This window comes from Mus caroli, unplaced genomic scaffold (genome assembly GCF_978045245.1).
Source record: "Mus caroli unplaced genomic scaffold, Mus_caroli_1 scaffold_10, whole genome shotgun sequence".
Lineage (NCBI taxonomy): Eukaryota > Metazoa > Chordata > Mammalia > Rodentia > Muridae > Mus > Mus caroli.
Window position 1 is genome coordinate 22939754 of NW_028227265.1, and position 15737 is coordinate 22955490.

Sequence of the window (15737 nt, forward strand, 5' to 3'; positions counted from 1 at the left end):
CTAAATGGTAAAGAATGCTGACTTCTCTTCAGGACTTCTCTTCTCGCTTCTGGGTTCAGTTTCCAGCACCCAAAGGGTAACTGTAACACTCTCTAACCCCAGGTCCGGGGGGATCCAACACTTTCTTCTATTGTCTGCTTGGGCAAAAGGAGCACCAGGTATTCATGTGGTACAGAGACGTCCATGCAGGGAAAACACCCACGTACATAAAACAATAGATAATTGTTAACAAAAGAATAATTTTGGGCTTCACTTCAAAGACATCATTCTGTCTTAGGCTCTCTTGCCCGGGCACGGTCAGGAACGTTCTAATTTAATATAACCAACTCAATGAAGTGAATTCTCTAATTTTTTGTTTTACATATCACTTAAAACAACGCAAAACAAAACAAAACAAAAACCAAACAAACAAAAAACCCCAAAACCAAAACAAAGCAAAAGCAAAAACAAACAAACCAAAAAACCCAACCCTCACAAAGAAGTCACTGTCACTCTGTAATGTAGGAAAATCTCCTCAGAGGAAGGATGTGAGGCCAAGTTAAAGACGTCATCAAAGCTAAGTGCTGCTGGCTTTCTAAGTTCCGAGTGATCGGTAGCCCTTATCACGTGGCAGGTTATCAATACTCAACCAGAAAACCTGTTTGTTTGAGACATGGTCTCACTACAAAGCTCTGGCTGACCTGGAAAGTATTTCTGTTCTCTGAGACAGAGTCGTGATAGGTAACCCAGGCTGACCTCCAAAGTGAGCTCTCCTGCCTCTGTGGAGTGCTAGGATTACAGATCCATCACCCATGAGCCTTCCCCAAACCCCATCCCCTGACGCCCAAGACTCGGAGCTCCTGATTTCACCTCCCAAGTCCTGTAACTACGGGCTTGGAGCAATCAATTCCAGGGAAGGACGTTAACTGTGGTGCTCTCAAAGCTCTGAAGCTGCCGGGGGTGGGGGGTGGGGGATGGGTGGGGTGGGGGTGAGGTGTGTGTGTGGGGGAAGGTCTGTATCCCACCTCCAGCCAGTCATGCCATCATTTCCTCCTTTGTGGCCTGAGATCAGCTTGAATCCTGAGCCACAAGGGGGAAGTTGGGGGGAAGCGAGGGCGTTTTCAAATCTTGTAAAAAAATCTAAAACCCACCAAGCCAAACACTTCCGAGAACTAGGTTAAGTCTTTTTAAATCCACTCCCCTAGCACCTCTGGCAAAAAAAGTTCATTTTAATAAAAAAATTCTAGTACATTTACACGATTGTCATCACTCTCCATCTACAGCACATAACAGGGAAAATAAAAAAATACGAGACAACTTAGATATACTCAGTATTTAAAAAAAAAAAAAAAAAAGGCAGTGACCCCTCCCCAATGTGAGGCCTCAAGAAATGTCAGAGAAATGTACCAGGGCCAGCGCCCTGTAGGCTTCTCTTCTGGAGGGCCTGAGGGGACACTGATGTCCGCACCCTGCCCCACCCACCCCAGCCTCTTTTTGAAAACTGCATTAAAGAAAAACAGGGACTTAGTTAGGGGCCTCTTTCTAAAGAGAGGGAGCCATTCCAAGTGGGGAAAGTCACCGAGGGCATCGGAGCAAGTTCAAGCCCTGAGAGGGCAGAGCTGAGTGCTGTGTGGCAGGCGGGAGACCTTTAGACATTCCACTCTGAGAGGGGCTCAGCCATGGCTGAGGTGGGGATCAATGTTGACGTCCTTCCATCGGAAAGGCTCACAGTCCAGCCTTCTGGTCAGATGCAGCGTGCCACGCAGGCCACTTCCGGGCGAACTTCAGAGTCCTGGCTGGAGCGGCAGCCAGGCTCCCTTGAGATGCTGCTGTGACCCGTCTGTAGTTCTTGCCTGGACAGCTTGGCAGGGACAGCCTAGTCATCCTCACCGCCACCATACATGTCCGCCAGTTTCTTGAATCGACTTCCCCACTCGTTAAGGTAGTTGTAGTCCTGATCCTGGTCGGAGGCGGAGGTGGTGAGGGAGCTCAGGGAGGCGGCGTCAGAGCCGCTGCCCTCGTAGTCAAACACCAGCAGGGAGTCGTAGGGCGGGGCAGTAGGATCAGTGTTGGCAGCCTTCAGGTTCTAGGGAAGCAGAGAGCAGCGTCAGCACTGATTGGATGAAGACCCTTGCCAGCTACCTGGGTTTTGACAAATCAGTACACCTGCCGAGCCTCTATACCCACCCCCACCTCCATATGGACCCACCCCCTACCTCCACATTGACATTTTTCTCCCTAGACACATAAACGTAATTATTTTAAAAATTCTTTTGTTTTTGTTTTTTAAAGATTTATTTATTGTATAATGAGTACACTGACACTGTTTTCAGACACACCAGAAGAGGGCATTAGATCCAATTACAGATGGTTATGAACCACCATGTGGTTGCTGGGAATTGAACTCAGGACCTCTGGATGAGAAGTCAGTGCTCTTAACTGCTGAGCCACCTCTCCAGACCTTTGTGGGTTTTTTGTTTGTTTGTTTGTTTGTTTGAGACAGGGTCTCCTTATGTAGTCCTGGCTGTTCTGGAACTTAACTCTGTGGGCCAGGCCGGTGCTGAACTCACAGAGATCTGCCTGCTTCTGCCTACTAAATTCTGGGACTAAAGGCATGCACTACTACACTGAACTTAAAAAAAAAACAAAACAATAAATAATAATCACTATTATCATTATTATTATTATTATTATTATTATTATTATTATTATGTGGAGGGGCTTGAGACAGGGTTTCTCCATATAGCCTTGGCTGTCCTGGAATTCACTCTGTAGACCAGGCTAACTCAGAGGGATCCATCCATCTGCCTCTGCCTTCTGAGTTCTGGAATTAAAGGTGTATGCCGCCAAACCAGGCCTAAAAATTACTTTTTTTTTTTTTTTTTTAAAGATTTATTTATTTATTATATGTAAGTACACTGTAGCTGTCTTCAGACACACCAGAAGAGGGCATCAGATCTCATTTTACGGATGGTTGTGAGCCACCATATGGTTGCTGGGATTTGAACTCTGGACCATTCGGAAGAGCAGTCGGGTGCTCTTACCCACTGAGCCATCTCACCAGCCCCTACTTTTATTTTTAAAAGCTTTATTTATTTTATGTGCACTGGTGTTTTGTCTGCATGTATGTCTACGCACCATGTGTATGGAGTGCCGGCGGAGGCCAGAAGAGGGGACTGGACACCCCTAGAACTGAACTGGATTACAGAGAGCTGTGGATCTCCGTATGGGTTTTCAGACTCAAACCCCAGTCCTCTAGAAGAGCAGCAAATACTCTTAATGCATGTGTACCACGACAGATATGGGGGATGGACACTAAATACATAAATAAAACATAAAAACAAAGTAAAAAGCCAAGAGGCCAGGAATGGGATCATAAGGCTTTAACTGCACTACTTGGAAGGCAGAGGCAGGAGAGTCTCTGTGAGTTTGAGGTCAGCCTGACCCTCACAGAGAGCCCTGCTCCGGAACATCCAAGGCTACACAGAGAAACCCTGTCTCAAATCAACCAACCAACCAACCAACCAACCAACCAACCAACCAACCAACCAACCAACTAAGCCAGCCGAGGCTGGAGCAATGGCTCAGCAGCTAAGAGCACTGGCTGCTCTTCCACAGGACAGGGTTTCAGGCACCAGCACCCACTTGGGGGCTCATGACTGTCTCTAACTCCAGTCCCAGGAACTCTGAGGGCACTGTACACATGTTGTTTACAAACATGGATGTAGGCAAAACACAGAGAGAGAGAGAGAGAGAGAGAGAATCTTAAACACCAAAACCCCCAGATAAAACCTAAGTTGCCTGACTGACTCCAGAGTATTTTGCTAGTAACTCAGTGTTTAAATTTCGGAGTTTATGGAGGAGGAAAGAGAAACCCACAGATACTCAAGTGTGCAGAGATCACGTAGTTGGAGGGCAGAGCCGGGACTAGAACTCAGTCTATGCAGAAAGCCCGTGTTTGTTCTCTCATGCTTGTGTTTGGTAAACCTGCCATGCCTTACCTCAATGATGAAGTTCCCAATTTCATCTGGGTTGGCGGGCCGGGGTCGGTACATGGGGGTGGGGATGAAGGTTGGCACTACGTCGTTTCGGAGAACCACCTCAGGCCTGGCCTCCAGTCCCCGGTGGAGTTGGGTGATGTCATAGTCCTTTATGAGAACAAATGGGACCACTGGGTTGAAAATGTGCCCCGTTCTCCATCAGTCACATCTCAACCCTCTGATGCTTAGCAGGAGGCCAGAGATCCCAGAAATCCCTCATTTCTACTGTCCCCTCTTCTTTCAAATTAAGGACAGACTTGAGAGCCACTTAGCTGGGACAAAGAGCTAAGACACTAGATACCTTCCCAGGAGAGGGAGCTGGTGGCCAGTCCTGCATGAGGACTGATGGGCCTGCCAGGGCTGGTCAACATAACAGAGGTTGACAGGTGACCCAACCATTGCCATCATGGGCCATGGGGGTACCATATCTACATTCCAACCCCTTTGTGACTCACCTGGTCCTCTTCACCACCACCCTCTTCTCCATAATAGAAGACATTGTCACGCGTGTCATCCTCTGGGAGCAGAAGGGGCTCTTTGACCTTCCTCTTCTTCCTCACCAACAAGAGGAGTGCCAGTAGAAGGGCTGAAATGAGTGGAGAAATGTAAGCACTCCCCCAACCATGAGGCCAGTCAGGCCCCCAGGGCACAGGGCATTCATTTATTTATTTATGGATTTTTCAGAGAGGGTCTTATGTACCCAGATTCAGCTTACTATCTGGCTGAGGCTAGTCTTGAACTTCTGACCCTCTGTTTGATGGCTATTTCTGGTTGTTAATTTGAATACATCTGGAATTAACTAAAACCCAAGCAGCTGGGTACTCTTGTGAGGGATTCTGTCTTAATTAAATCACTCGAAGTGGGAAGACCTACTTTTTTAAAAAAAGATTTTCTACACACACACACACACACACACACACACACACACACACACACACACACACTGTCACTGTCACTGTCTTCAGACACACCAGAAGAGGGTATCAGATCCCATTACAGAGGCTTGGGAGCCACCATGTGGTTGCTGGAATTGAACTGAGACCTCTTAACCGCTGAGCCATCCCAGGGAAGACCCACTTTTAATCCAGATCTTTTGAGGTGGGGGATCCACCTTTAATCTGGGCCACACCGTCTGCTGGCAGCCTATATAGGGACATGGGAGAAGGAAACTTGCTCTCTTTGCCTGCTCTCTCTCTTTCTGGCTGGCAAGTTCATTCCTTCTCTGGTATTAGTGCCTACCTCTTTGGGATTCTGGTGTATATTGAAGACCAGCTGAGCTATCCAGGTTCATGGACTGAAAAACAAGTAAATTCTTGACCCTTCCATTGGTAGACAGTCTCTGGTTAGACTAGCTGGACCACAGCCTGTAAGCCATTCTAATAAACCCTGTATGTAGGTGTATATGTACATATGTCCTCAAATGCTAGGATCACAGGAACACACTACCATATCCCGCTCCACTTAGATTTAGAGCCCCCCAGTCTCTGTCTTTTATACAAGGTCATAGCTTTACCTTTAGGTCTCTGCTTAATGTCTCCTTTTGGAAGCAGCATAACTCCAATCCCACCTAAAATCCTGTAACACTTACTACATCAGACTTCCCACGCTGATGGTATAAAGGGGATGGATGCCCCCACTAGTCACTGTTACCTTCCGTGAGACTCTTAGTCATCTGATGTCCTCTAAGTTAGCTACGGACTTAAAGGTAAAATATTTAATGTTGATACACTGTAGTGTAACTGATCTAGCTGCAAATGCTAAGTTGGAATTTTTAAGGGAAGGACTGTCTTCCAGTTACACAGTTGGAAAGACTGGCAAAGCACGTGCCTGGGAAGAACTGGCCAGCTAAGGCCATGCTGTTCTCCCCAGCTGTCATGGGTACCCTCTCACATTCCCCACTGTGGCAGTTACTGTTTGGGGTGGTTATTGTTGTTGTTAAGTATTATTATTGGAGGTGGTGGTGACTGACAGAACCACTGTCTAGATAAGACAAGCTTTTTTTTGGAAGGTCATGGCTTCTCAGGATGCACACAGAGCTATGGATCAGATGTGATTTTTCATCTCTTTTCCTCCGCAGTCTAGGGATCTGGGGGGAGACGAAAGGGAAGCTGGATTTCTCGCAAGCCCAAGGCTTATATGTCTCTGTCAACTCACTTCTCCATTTGGCCTGGCTTGGCATATTTCTTCCCTCAACAAACTGGCAAAAAAAAAAAAAAACAAAAACAAAAACAAAAAAACCCCCAAACTGTATTTCCTTATCCTCTTTGCCACAAGTCCCCATCATAGCTCAAACTTATTCCCCTTTTATTTATTTTCCTTTTTTTTTTTTAGGTAGGGTGTTATAGTGTCCAATAGCCTTGGACTCATGATGTAACCAAAGATGAACTGAACTTACTCTCCTGCCTGCTTCCCAAGGCCTGGGATTGCAAGTATTTGCCACCATGCCCAGTTTAGGGAGTTTTATTTATTTGTTTGTTTGTTTTTTAACACAGGGTTTCTGCTTGTCCTGGAACTCTCTCTGTAGATCAAGTTGACTTTGAACTTAGATATCTACCTGCCCCTGCCTCCCGAGTACTGTGACTAAAGGCACAAGCCACCACCATCCAGCATTTGTCAGGATATCTTATTGCAGTGACAGGAAATAAAACCAAACAACTAGCAAACACATCCAACAGTGTAACAGACCAAAAAGCAGCACCAGGGACTCTGATGGAGTTTGTAACCAGAAACAAAGTCCTTACCTAGCTCACGGGAAGGAACATCAGGGCACTGACTGATCAGTGCTGGGAGCCTGGGCACTGAGATGCAGGAGGCCTCGGGGGCCAGCTCCAAAATCCTGTTTTTCTACTCACTCGGCCCCAAATGAACTCTTACTCCTATCTCGGTATGGCCACCTACCATCCTCTCACCTGTAACCTATGGCAACCGTCTCCAACAGTCCCTTGCCTCCACCCTAGCCCTGCATGGGCTTTTCAGTAGGAATATCATAAAATCTTACAGCACTCCAATGTTACAGATCTTCTAGAGACTTCCAAGGGAACCCAGAGTTTTTCCAGCAGTCTATAAGAGCCATGACAAGCCCATGCACCCACCAACCCTCTGACGTCATTTCTCACTTTCCCCAGCATAGCCGCTGCAGTCTCCATCACTGAGCACAGTCCTATCCCAGGGCATGTGTTGCTCTGCAGATGTGCATGGCTGCTTCTCTTCCCTGGTCCGAGGCTTCATTTCCTTAATACCTCCTTCACGGAGGCCTGTTCATCCTAGTTAAAACTGCAGACTTCCTACCCTATCTCTTTTTGGGCTTTCTTTCTCGGGCAGCACTCACCTGACTGCTAACCTCCTTGCTATCAGCTCTCTGTGCCGCTGAGGCCATTCTCCCAGGGCAGCTGGTGCCTGTTCTGTTCTGTGCTGTGCCCTTGGTCCCTTCTCCTCACCTCCTGGTGCCTACGCTGACTGCGGAACAGTGTGCTGAGTAGTTAGGGCTCATCCCTGTCCCACACCTACAGCTGGCTGCTATGAGCATGTGAAGTAAAAGCCAAAAACAAGACAAGGCACCCAAGATAGATTCTATCTTTCCAGCAAAAAAATCTGGGGCTTGTATGGGTATGCGTGTGTTTTCTGAGACAAGGTTTCACTTTGTAGTCTGGACAGACATGAAATTTGTGATTCTCCTGCCTTATTCTCCCTAGTGGTGGGAATTCAGGTATATGCCACCATATCCAGCTCAAATTATTATTATTACTATTATTATTATTATTACTATTATTGTTGTTGTTATTATTATTATTTTGGTGGCAGGATCTCGCTATGTAGTCCAAGCTGGCCTTACACTCATGGCGACACTCTTGTTTCTTGCTCCCTGACTGCTGGGATTACAGATGTGTACTATCACATCCAGCTTAAGAAATATTTATTTATTGTTATTATTTTATTATTTTTAGATTTCTTTTTTAGTCAGGGTTTCTCTATGTCACAGCCCTGTCTGTCTTAGAACTCTCACTTTGGGGACCAGGCTGGCCTCAAACTCAAAGCTTGTCCTGCCTCTGCCTCCGGAGTGCAGAGATTAAAGGCATGGGCCACCAGAGCCAGCTATTTATTTATTTATTTATTTAACTAATTCATTGTTAAGTTAGCCCACAGAGTAAGGGGTATCATCACTTCGCCTTCATACACGTGCCATTGTACTACTTTGCTCTCCTTTGTTCCGGGCCCCGCTGTCCACTTACGTTGGCCTCTCTTCCCCCACACAGCGCCCCTTTTGTTAGGACATGAAATTTATTACCGCTTTTCTACTTCCTCCCCTTGTAGCTGCACTCTCCTTTCATGACCCACAAACACGTGTAAACACACACAGACATGCACGTACATAAATGTATTTACATAGAGGACCCTAAGTCTGGGAACCACATGTGAGAGAAAGCCTGTGGTAACGGCTCTCTGGCTTACTTCACTTAGCATAACGATTTCCAGTTGCACCCACTTTCCTGCGAATGCCATGAAAGAAATTTGTTTTTAACTAAACACTTCTGCTTACTGGTCTAGTGATTCTTACCACACGGTGTCGTGTCTTAAAAGCCTTTGAGGGTTTGTTAAAACACATTCCTAAGTTTCTGGATCACCGGGTCTACAGGACTGCAGGACTGCAGACCCGGAAAACTGCCTGTTCTTTAAAAAGCAGGTGTATACTGCAAGGGACAGCCCGCTGGAGTAGCAAGAGGCTGCCTGAAATGAGGAGTCTCCCTTTCTAACAAATCCCTGGACCGCCCAGAACTACCACTGCCTGGCATAAACTAGAAGTTCTAGAAACATCTACTGACTGAATGACAATCTTAGAATTTAGAGTTTAAGAAACAAAAAACGGATGAGTTTGGGGAGGAGACCAATAGCTCAGTAGTTAAGAGCACTGGCTGCTCACGCAGAGGACCAGGTTCGATTCCCAGCCTCCACATGGCAGCTCAGAGCCATCTGTAACTCCAGTTCCAGGTGATCTGACCCCGTTATGGCTTGCACAGGCACACACCCAGTGCACATACACATAGACAGGCAAAACTCTCAGATCCATAAAACTAAAGAAGAGAAAGAAACGGATGAACAATAGTGGACGACGCCCTCTTAGAGTTCTGAGAAGAGTCAGGGCTCTCATCTACCCAGGTGCACACGGAGGTGTGTGGTACTCACTCAGCAGTGCCAGGACAGCACCCAGGAGGGGGAGGATGAGACCACCCTTCCAGGGTCTGGGGCAGTCATTGAACACTTGGCCATGGCAGTCACACACAGTGGCCCTGATCATGGTTAGCTGTTCCCTGTTGCCATGGTCAGACAAAGAAAGATGCAAGTCATACGTGTCTTGTTTCAGGAACTTCTTCAGGGACAAGGCCACGGTGTCTCCTGGAGAGACACACACATTTATTAGCCTAGGGGTGTCATTCGGGTTGAACACCAAATACAAGACTGCAAAACTTTGAGCCAACACAGCCTCAGCATCCAAGGAACAGAAGGCAGGTTTAGTCTAAGTGTAGCGTTGTGACAGAGTACCTGCTCAGCATCCATGAGGCCCTGGGTTCAAGCCCCCAAACAGACAAGCAAAACAAACAGAGGATCTCTAGAACCCTGGCACAGCAAAACTTTGCTGCTGTGAGGATTATTCGGTTACTAAAATTAATTCATTTTTCAGTATCTTTTTTTTTTTTCAAAAATGTCACCTATTGTTTTTGTTGCTGGTGTGTGTATATGTACATGCATGTGTGTGTGTGATGCACATGTGAGGATCAGGAGACAAGTCTTTTGGGAATCAGTTTTCTCCTCCACCTCTGGGTTCTGGGAGTCGAACTTAACGATCCATTAAGCTGGGCTGCACTTATATCTACAGAGAAATCTTGCTAGCCCACAAAAATTATTTCACCCCCCTCAAATGTGTATGGTTATTTTTCCCTACATGTATGGGTATTTTGCCTACATGTATGTTTGTATGTCTGTGCACCATATGTCTGACTGGTGTTCTTGGACGCCAGAAGAATGTGGTGTAAGAGCACCTGGAACTGTGGTTACAGACGGTTGTGAGATGTCATGTGACTGCTGGAAACTGAACCCAGTGCTCTTAACCACTGCGCTATCTCTCCAGCCCCAGTTCATTTTTTTGTTTTTTTTCGAGATAGGGTTTCTCTTTGTAGCCCTGGCTGTCCTGAAACTCACTCTGTAGACTAGGCTGGCCTCGAACTCAGAAATCTACCTGCCCTGCCTCCCAAGTGCTGAGATTAAAGGCGAGCACCACTATTGCCCAGCTCCCAGTTCATTATTTTTAAATTAATTAATTCATCTTTTACAAGATAGAGTTCTACTCTGTAGTTTGGGTTGGTTTCAAACTCATGGCAATTCATTTCCCTCCGTCTTCTGAGTGCCGGGATCACAGGTTTGAGCTATCGAGCTTGGGTGTTACTTTAAAAAAAAACAAACAAACAAGAAAGTGATGATAGTAAACTGTGGGGCTCTGGAAGTCGTGAAATATTGGACCAATATTCTTGGCATCATCAGCTGCTAGACTATTCTTTGCCTCAAAAGAATACATTATAAGTGTGGCAGTGGTGGCACACACCTTTATTCCTAGTACTAGGAAGGCAGAGGCACGTGGATCTCTGAGTTCTAGGTCAGCCTGATCTCCAGAGTGAGTTTCAGGACAGCCAGGGCTATACAGAGAAATCCTGTCTTGAAAAACCAAAAAAAGAAAAAAAAGAAAAAGAAAAGTACATTATTCTTTAACTTCATTGCTTATCTTTAAACAAATATTTATTTTATGGTATGTGTATGTTGCTTGCATGTTGTATGTGCACAATGGGTGTGCCTGGTGCCCCATGGATGTCAAAAAAGATGTCAGATCCGTTGGCACCGGAGTTACAGATGGTTGTGAGCTACCATGTGGGTGGCAGGAATCAAACCTGGCTCCTCTCTAAGAGCAACATGTGTTTTTATTTTTATTTTTTTATTTTATTTTTTTTTTGGTTTTTCGAGACAGGGTTTCTCTGTGTAGCCCTGGCTGTCCTGGCACTCACTTTGTAGACCAGGCTGGCCTCGAACTCAGAAATTCGCCTGCCTCTGCCTCCCGAGTGCTGGGATTAAAGGCGTGCGCCACCACGCCCGGCTGCAACATGTGTTTTTTAAAAAAAAAAAAAAAAAAATTTTTTTTTTTTTTTTGAGACAGGGTTTCTCTGTATAGCCCTGGCTTGTTCTGGAGCTCACTTCGAAGACCAGGCTGGCCTCGAACTCAGAAATCTGCCTGCCTCTGCCTCCCAAGTGCTGGGATCAAAGGCGTGCACCACCACGCCCGGCTGCAACATGTGCTTTTTGGATTTTTAATTTTTACATTTTATTTAATGTGTACAGGTGTTTTACTTGCACGTACATCTGTGCATCACGTGTGTACCCAGTGCTGTGGAGACCAGAGGAGAACATCTGATCCCCTGGAACTGGAGTTACAGGTAGTTGTGGCCACCATGTGGGTACTGAGAATTGAACTGAGGTCCTCTGGAAGGCCAGCCAGTGCTCTTTAACCACTGAGAAATCTCTCCAGTCCTGGCTCTCTCTGTTTTATTTGTGTTTTTACTGTGGATGTTGTTGTTTGCTTGTTCTTTTGAGACAGGGTCTCATTATATAGCCCTAAATCAGGTTGGCTTTGAACCCATAGAAATCTGCTTCTTTTGTTTGTTTGTTTCTTCAGTGCTGGGATTAAGTGCAATCATGCCTAGCCCTGTTAATTTGTTTAGGGCTCCTGAGGGATTTCAAAGACATATAATGTTAAGGAAAGACACCTGGTGGCCATTTTTGAGACCACAATTCTGTGACCCACAGATGCTAGGACAGGGATGTGTGTGGGTCCTACTGTGGGGGAATGACACCCACCCAGCTGAACTGACAGCCCCCTGTCACCACCAGAGTTACCTTTCTCGCTGACTTCTGCCATCCAGTAGATATCTGAGTCATGTGTTAGCTGGGCCTGGAAAGGGGAGGAGTTGGGGGACAGGTCCTTGTCAGTGATGTTCAGCACTTGAGGCACAGGGCTTTGGTTACAGATGATGATCTGCCTGGGTTCAGGGATCGGCCCATGGTCGTTGATGTCAGTAAGTGTTAGCAGGAGGGTCCCAGTGCCGGTGGTGGGAGGGTTTCCTGTTTACAATTACATATACAATCTCTTTTCAGCATCTGCTCTTGTTTGTTGAATGAACCAATGTTAAGTTCCCCTACTCAGCCTCCACGTGGCTCCCGGTCACCACCCAGCTATCCCCCCCCCCCCCAAGTCCCTTCATGCATTAACTTCACTGTAGATCAAACTGGCAATAGCAAATACATGGCAATCGTACCCTCACTCTAATCTGTGACCACAACAGACATCACTAACAAACCACAGCGCCGCCGCAGCTACTACATTCAGACAGCCATTCTAATCAATCACAGAGTAAAACCGACTGGATACCTCAAGCTAGTACAGTCATCTACTGATCAGCTTCAGAGAACCAGAAGCTTCAGTTAAACCTGCCTCAAGGCATTGGTTCGCTAAATGTCAAGCATATGGCAGAGCAGTATAATCTCCCCTGGTTATGGTACAACACCACTAATCGCTTGTGGTATTCCCAGCAGTGATGTCAGTCAATCATCAGTAGAAGCCGACAGGCCAAATTCAGAGTTTAGTGAAACAAAGATGGGTTGAAAAGGGAGTCCTCAGCACCCTGCCCATCTTTTGGGATTAGAAAATTAGGATCGTAACAATTAGGCCTTTAAATACAGACTGGTTTGTCATTTCTCCCTGCCACCATTCCTTGCTAAGGAGGGAATATGCTATGTCACATGTCTGGGTACCACAGGCATGCCTGTGGAAGGGCTGGGTGAAAGCTCTTACCACTGTCTGTGGCCAAAACCATGACTTCGTAGACATTGTTTCTCACAAACTGCTCATCTTCACGATCCAAGATGCCTGCGGCAGTTATCTGACCACTGTCTGGGTCCACAGCAAGCCAGTTGGCTGGATCTCTCGAGATGGTGTAGCTGGAAAGGAGGTTGAGAAGAGTCACAGGTAACATCTGTAGGATTCTGTTATCATCCAGAGCCTCCTCAGACCAACTGTGGAACCTTTAGCTTTGAGTATGGCAGCCAGGAAGGGTGGGTTTGGTGCAAAAATGGTGGTAACAATGTGGAACAAACTTTTATGAACAAGGCACCCAAGTGCACCTCTGTATTTGGATGGCCTGGTGCCGGTCCCCAGGTACCTGATCTTCTGGTCCTCCTTGTCTGGGTCCTGTGCGGTATAGACGCAGACCAGTTCCCCAATAGAGATGCCTTCCTGGGCCTCAATGACCTTGGAAGGTGGAACAAACACAGGGGCTTCGTTGACATCTTTCACGTGGACCACCACGGTGGCAGTGGCTGTTGGGAGCTTCACTGCAAAGGGAGCCTCGTTGGTCACTTCTATGTACAGGGTGTGCTGGTCCTGAGCCTCAAAATCCAAACCCTAGGAGAGAAGAGGAATATGAGGCAGCTTTGGTAAGGTGGTTGGTGGGCATCACAAGGCTTACAGTAAAGGGATCACGGCTCTGGCAGCTGCCTCCTTCACCCCGACTCCCCCACCCCCGGCCAAATCCTGTTTCCTAAGAGAACAACTACTGGAGTCTCTCAGACCAGCCCAAAGGCTTAGTGAGGCCTAGCAGATTAGTACCCAGTGGGGTAGTGAGGTTCCCAAGGAGAAGCCTGAGAGCCTGTGGGACATGTTAACTGGGACTACGATGCCTCTGGGTAGGATGCTGTATTGCACCAATGCTACAGACAAAGGACCCCCTCTGTATCCCTCATGATACTGACGCTTCCATGGTCGCTGGAGTGGGAAACCTGTTTGTAATTAGAGCCGAGAGCATGCTTAATATATAAACCAAGCTTCGGTGTGGTTTTAATATTGGCTGAGTTCTCAAGGAAGGCAACTTCCGAAGGGGCCTTGTGATTGAATTTGCCCAGGCCTGCTTCGGTTGTTTATTCACGGTTCTGAATGCCAGTAGAGATAACGCGTCACCAGGCCAGCACACGGGATCCACTGCACTTGGAATGATCGACAAATAAATGCAAGCATCTGACCATTGCACTGTGCTTTCTGGTGTAGCTCACTTGTCAAAACACTTAGAAACCTTTCCTTCTATAATTTCTCTCTCTCTCTCTCTCCCTCTCTCTCATAGCCCTGGCTGTCCTGGAACTCACTTTGTAGATTGGGCTGGCCTCGAACTCTTGAGATTCTCCAGCCTCTGCCTCCTGATTGCTGGGACTAAAGGCCTGGCTCTATTTATTTATATAAATATAAATATATATATATATATATTACTATATAGTCCTGGCTGGTCTGGTACTCTTTGTTTGTTTTGAGACAGGGTTTCTTTATATAGCTCTGGCTGTCCTAGAAGTCCCTCTGTTAGACAAGGCTGGTCTTGAATTCAGAGATCCTCCTGCCTCTGCCTCCTAAATGCTACAGCACCTGGCTGAGACAGTTTTAAGAACTACTCACACGAAGTCATTCTCTACTGTGAACTAGAAAGACAAAGAAAGGAAAGACAGGGCAGGCCCTTTTTCAGTTTTCTTTGAGATAAGGCCTCTGACTCATTAGGCCTTCCTGCTCCTACCAGTAAGAAAGTCTGCCACAGTGGCCCAATCAGGCCCACACTGACGTTTGGTGCTGCCACCTGGGATTAAGCCAGAGTCCAGAGATTAAACCTTTTAAACAGGCCCATATTTATTTATTTATTTATTTATTTATTTTTAAAAAGATTTATTATTATATGTTAGTATACTGTAGCTGTCTTTAGACTCACCAGAAGAGGGCATCAGATCTCATTACGGATGGTTGTGAGCCACCATGTGGTTGCTGGGATTTGAACTCAGGACCTTTGGAAGAGCAGTCAGTGCTCTTACCCACTGAGCGACCTCACCAGCCCCAGGTCCATATTTTTGTTTTTTTTTTTTTTTTGGTTTTTCGAGACAGGGTTTCTCTGTATAGCCCTGGCTGTCCTGGAACTCACTTTGTAGACCAGGCTGGCCTCGAACTCAGAAATCCGCCTGCCTCTGCCTCCCGAGTGCTGGGATTAAAGGCGTGCGCCACCACGCCTGGCGGGGTCCATATTTTTGAACCATCAATTATTGTTATTATTTTTTTTCTTGTTGAACTAGTCTCACTGTACAGCTCAGGTTGGTCTTGAACTTACATGGTAAGCGTCTTTTTTTTTTTTTTAAAAGATTATTATATGTAAGTACACTATAGCTGTCTTCAGACACCCCAGAAGAGGGCATCAATCAGATCTCCATTATGGATGGTTGTGAGCCATCATGTGATTGCTGGGATTTGAACTCATGACCTTTGGAAGAACAGTTGGTCCTCTTAACTGCTGAGCCATCCATCTCTCCAGCCTAGCAAGCATCTTCAAAGCAGGGATTCCAGACATGTGACATTACGTCCATGAGCTTGTCTCTCAAAGGATCGATTTTATTCAAGTGTTTACTCATTTTGTTTTCAGCTCAGGTGGGTCTCAGTAGTTGAGAATGACCTTGAGCCAGGCGTGGTGGCGCACGCCTTTAATCCCAGCACTCGGGAGGCAGAGGCAGGCAGATTTCTGAGTTTGAGGCCAGCCTGGCCTACAAAGTGAGTTCCAGGTCAGCCAGGGCTATACAGAGAAACCCTGTCTCGAAAAACCAAAA

At 46.5% G+C, this 15737-nt stretch overlaps 1 protein-coding gene across 2 annotated transcripts in view; it reads right to left on the minus strand.

The window, feature by feature from the left end:
• Nucleotides 1–1102: 1102 nt before the first annotated feature.
• Nucleotides 1103–15737, minus strand: part of Cdh3 (cadherin 3) — a 45850-nt gene continuing 31215 nt past the window's right edge. For both annotated transcript variants that reach the window (XM_021170341.3, XM_021170340.3), the window contains exons 10-16: nt 13277–13518; nt 12910–13055; nt 11955–12179; nt 9201–9410; nt 4475–4605; nt 3981–4127; nt 1103–2065 (exon numbers count right to left, since the gene is read on the minus strand). In XM_021170341.3, coding sequence (XP_021026000.1) covers nt 1856–2065; nt 3981–4127; nt 4475–4605; nt 9201–9410; nt 11955–12179; nt 12910–13055; nt 13277–13518 — 1311 coding nt within the window. In that variant the 3' untranslated portion in view covers nt 1103–1855. The remainder of the gene's footprint in view (nt 2066–3980; nt 4128–4474; nt 4606–9200; nt 9411–11954; nt 12180–12909; nt 13056–13276; nt 13519–15737) is intronic.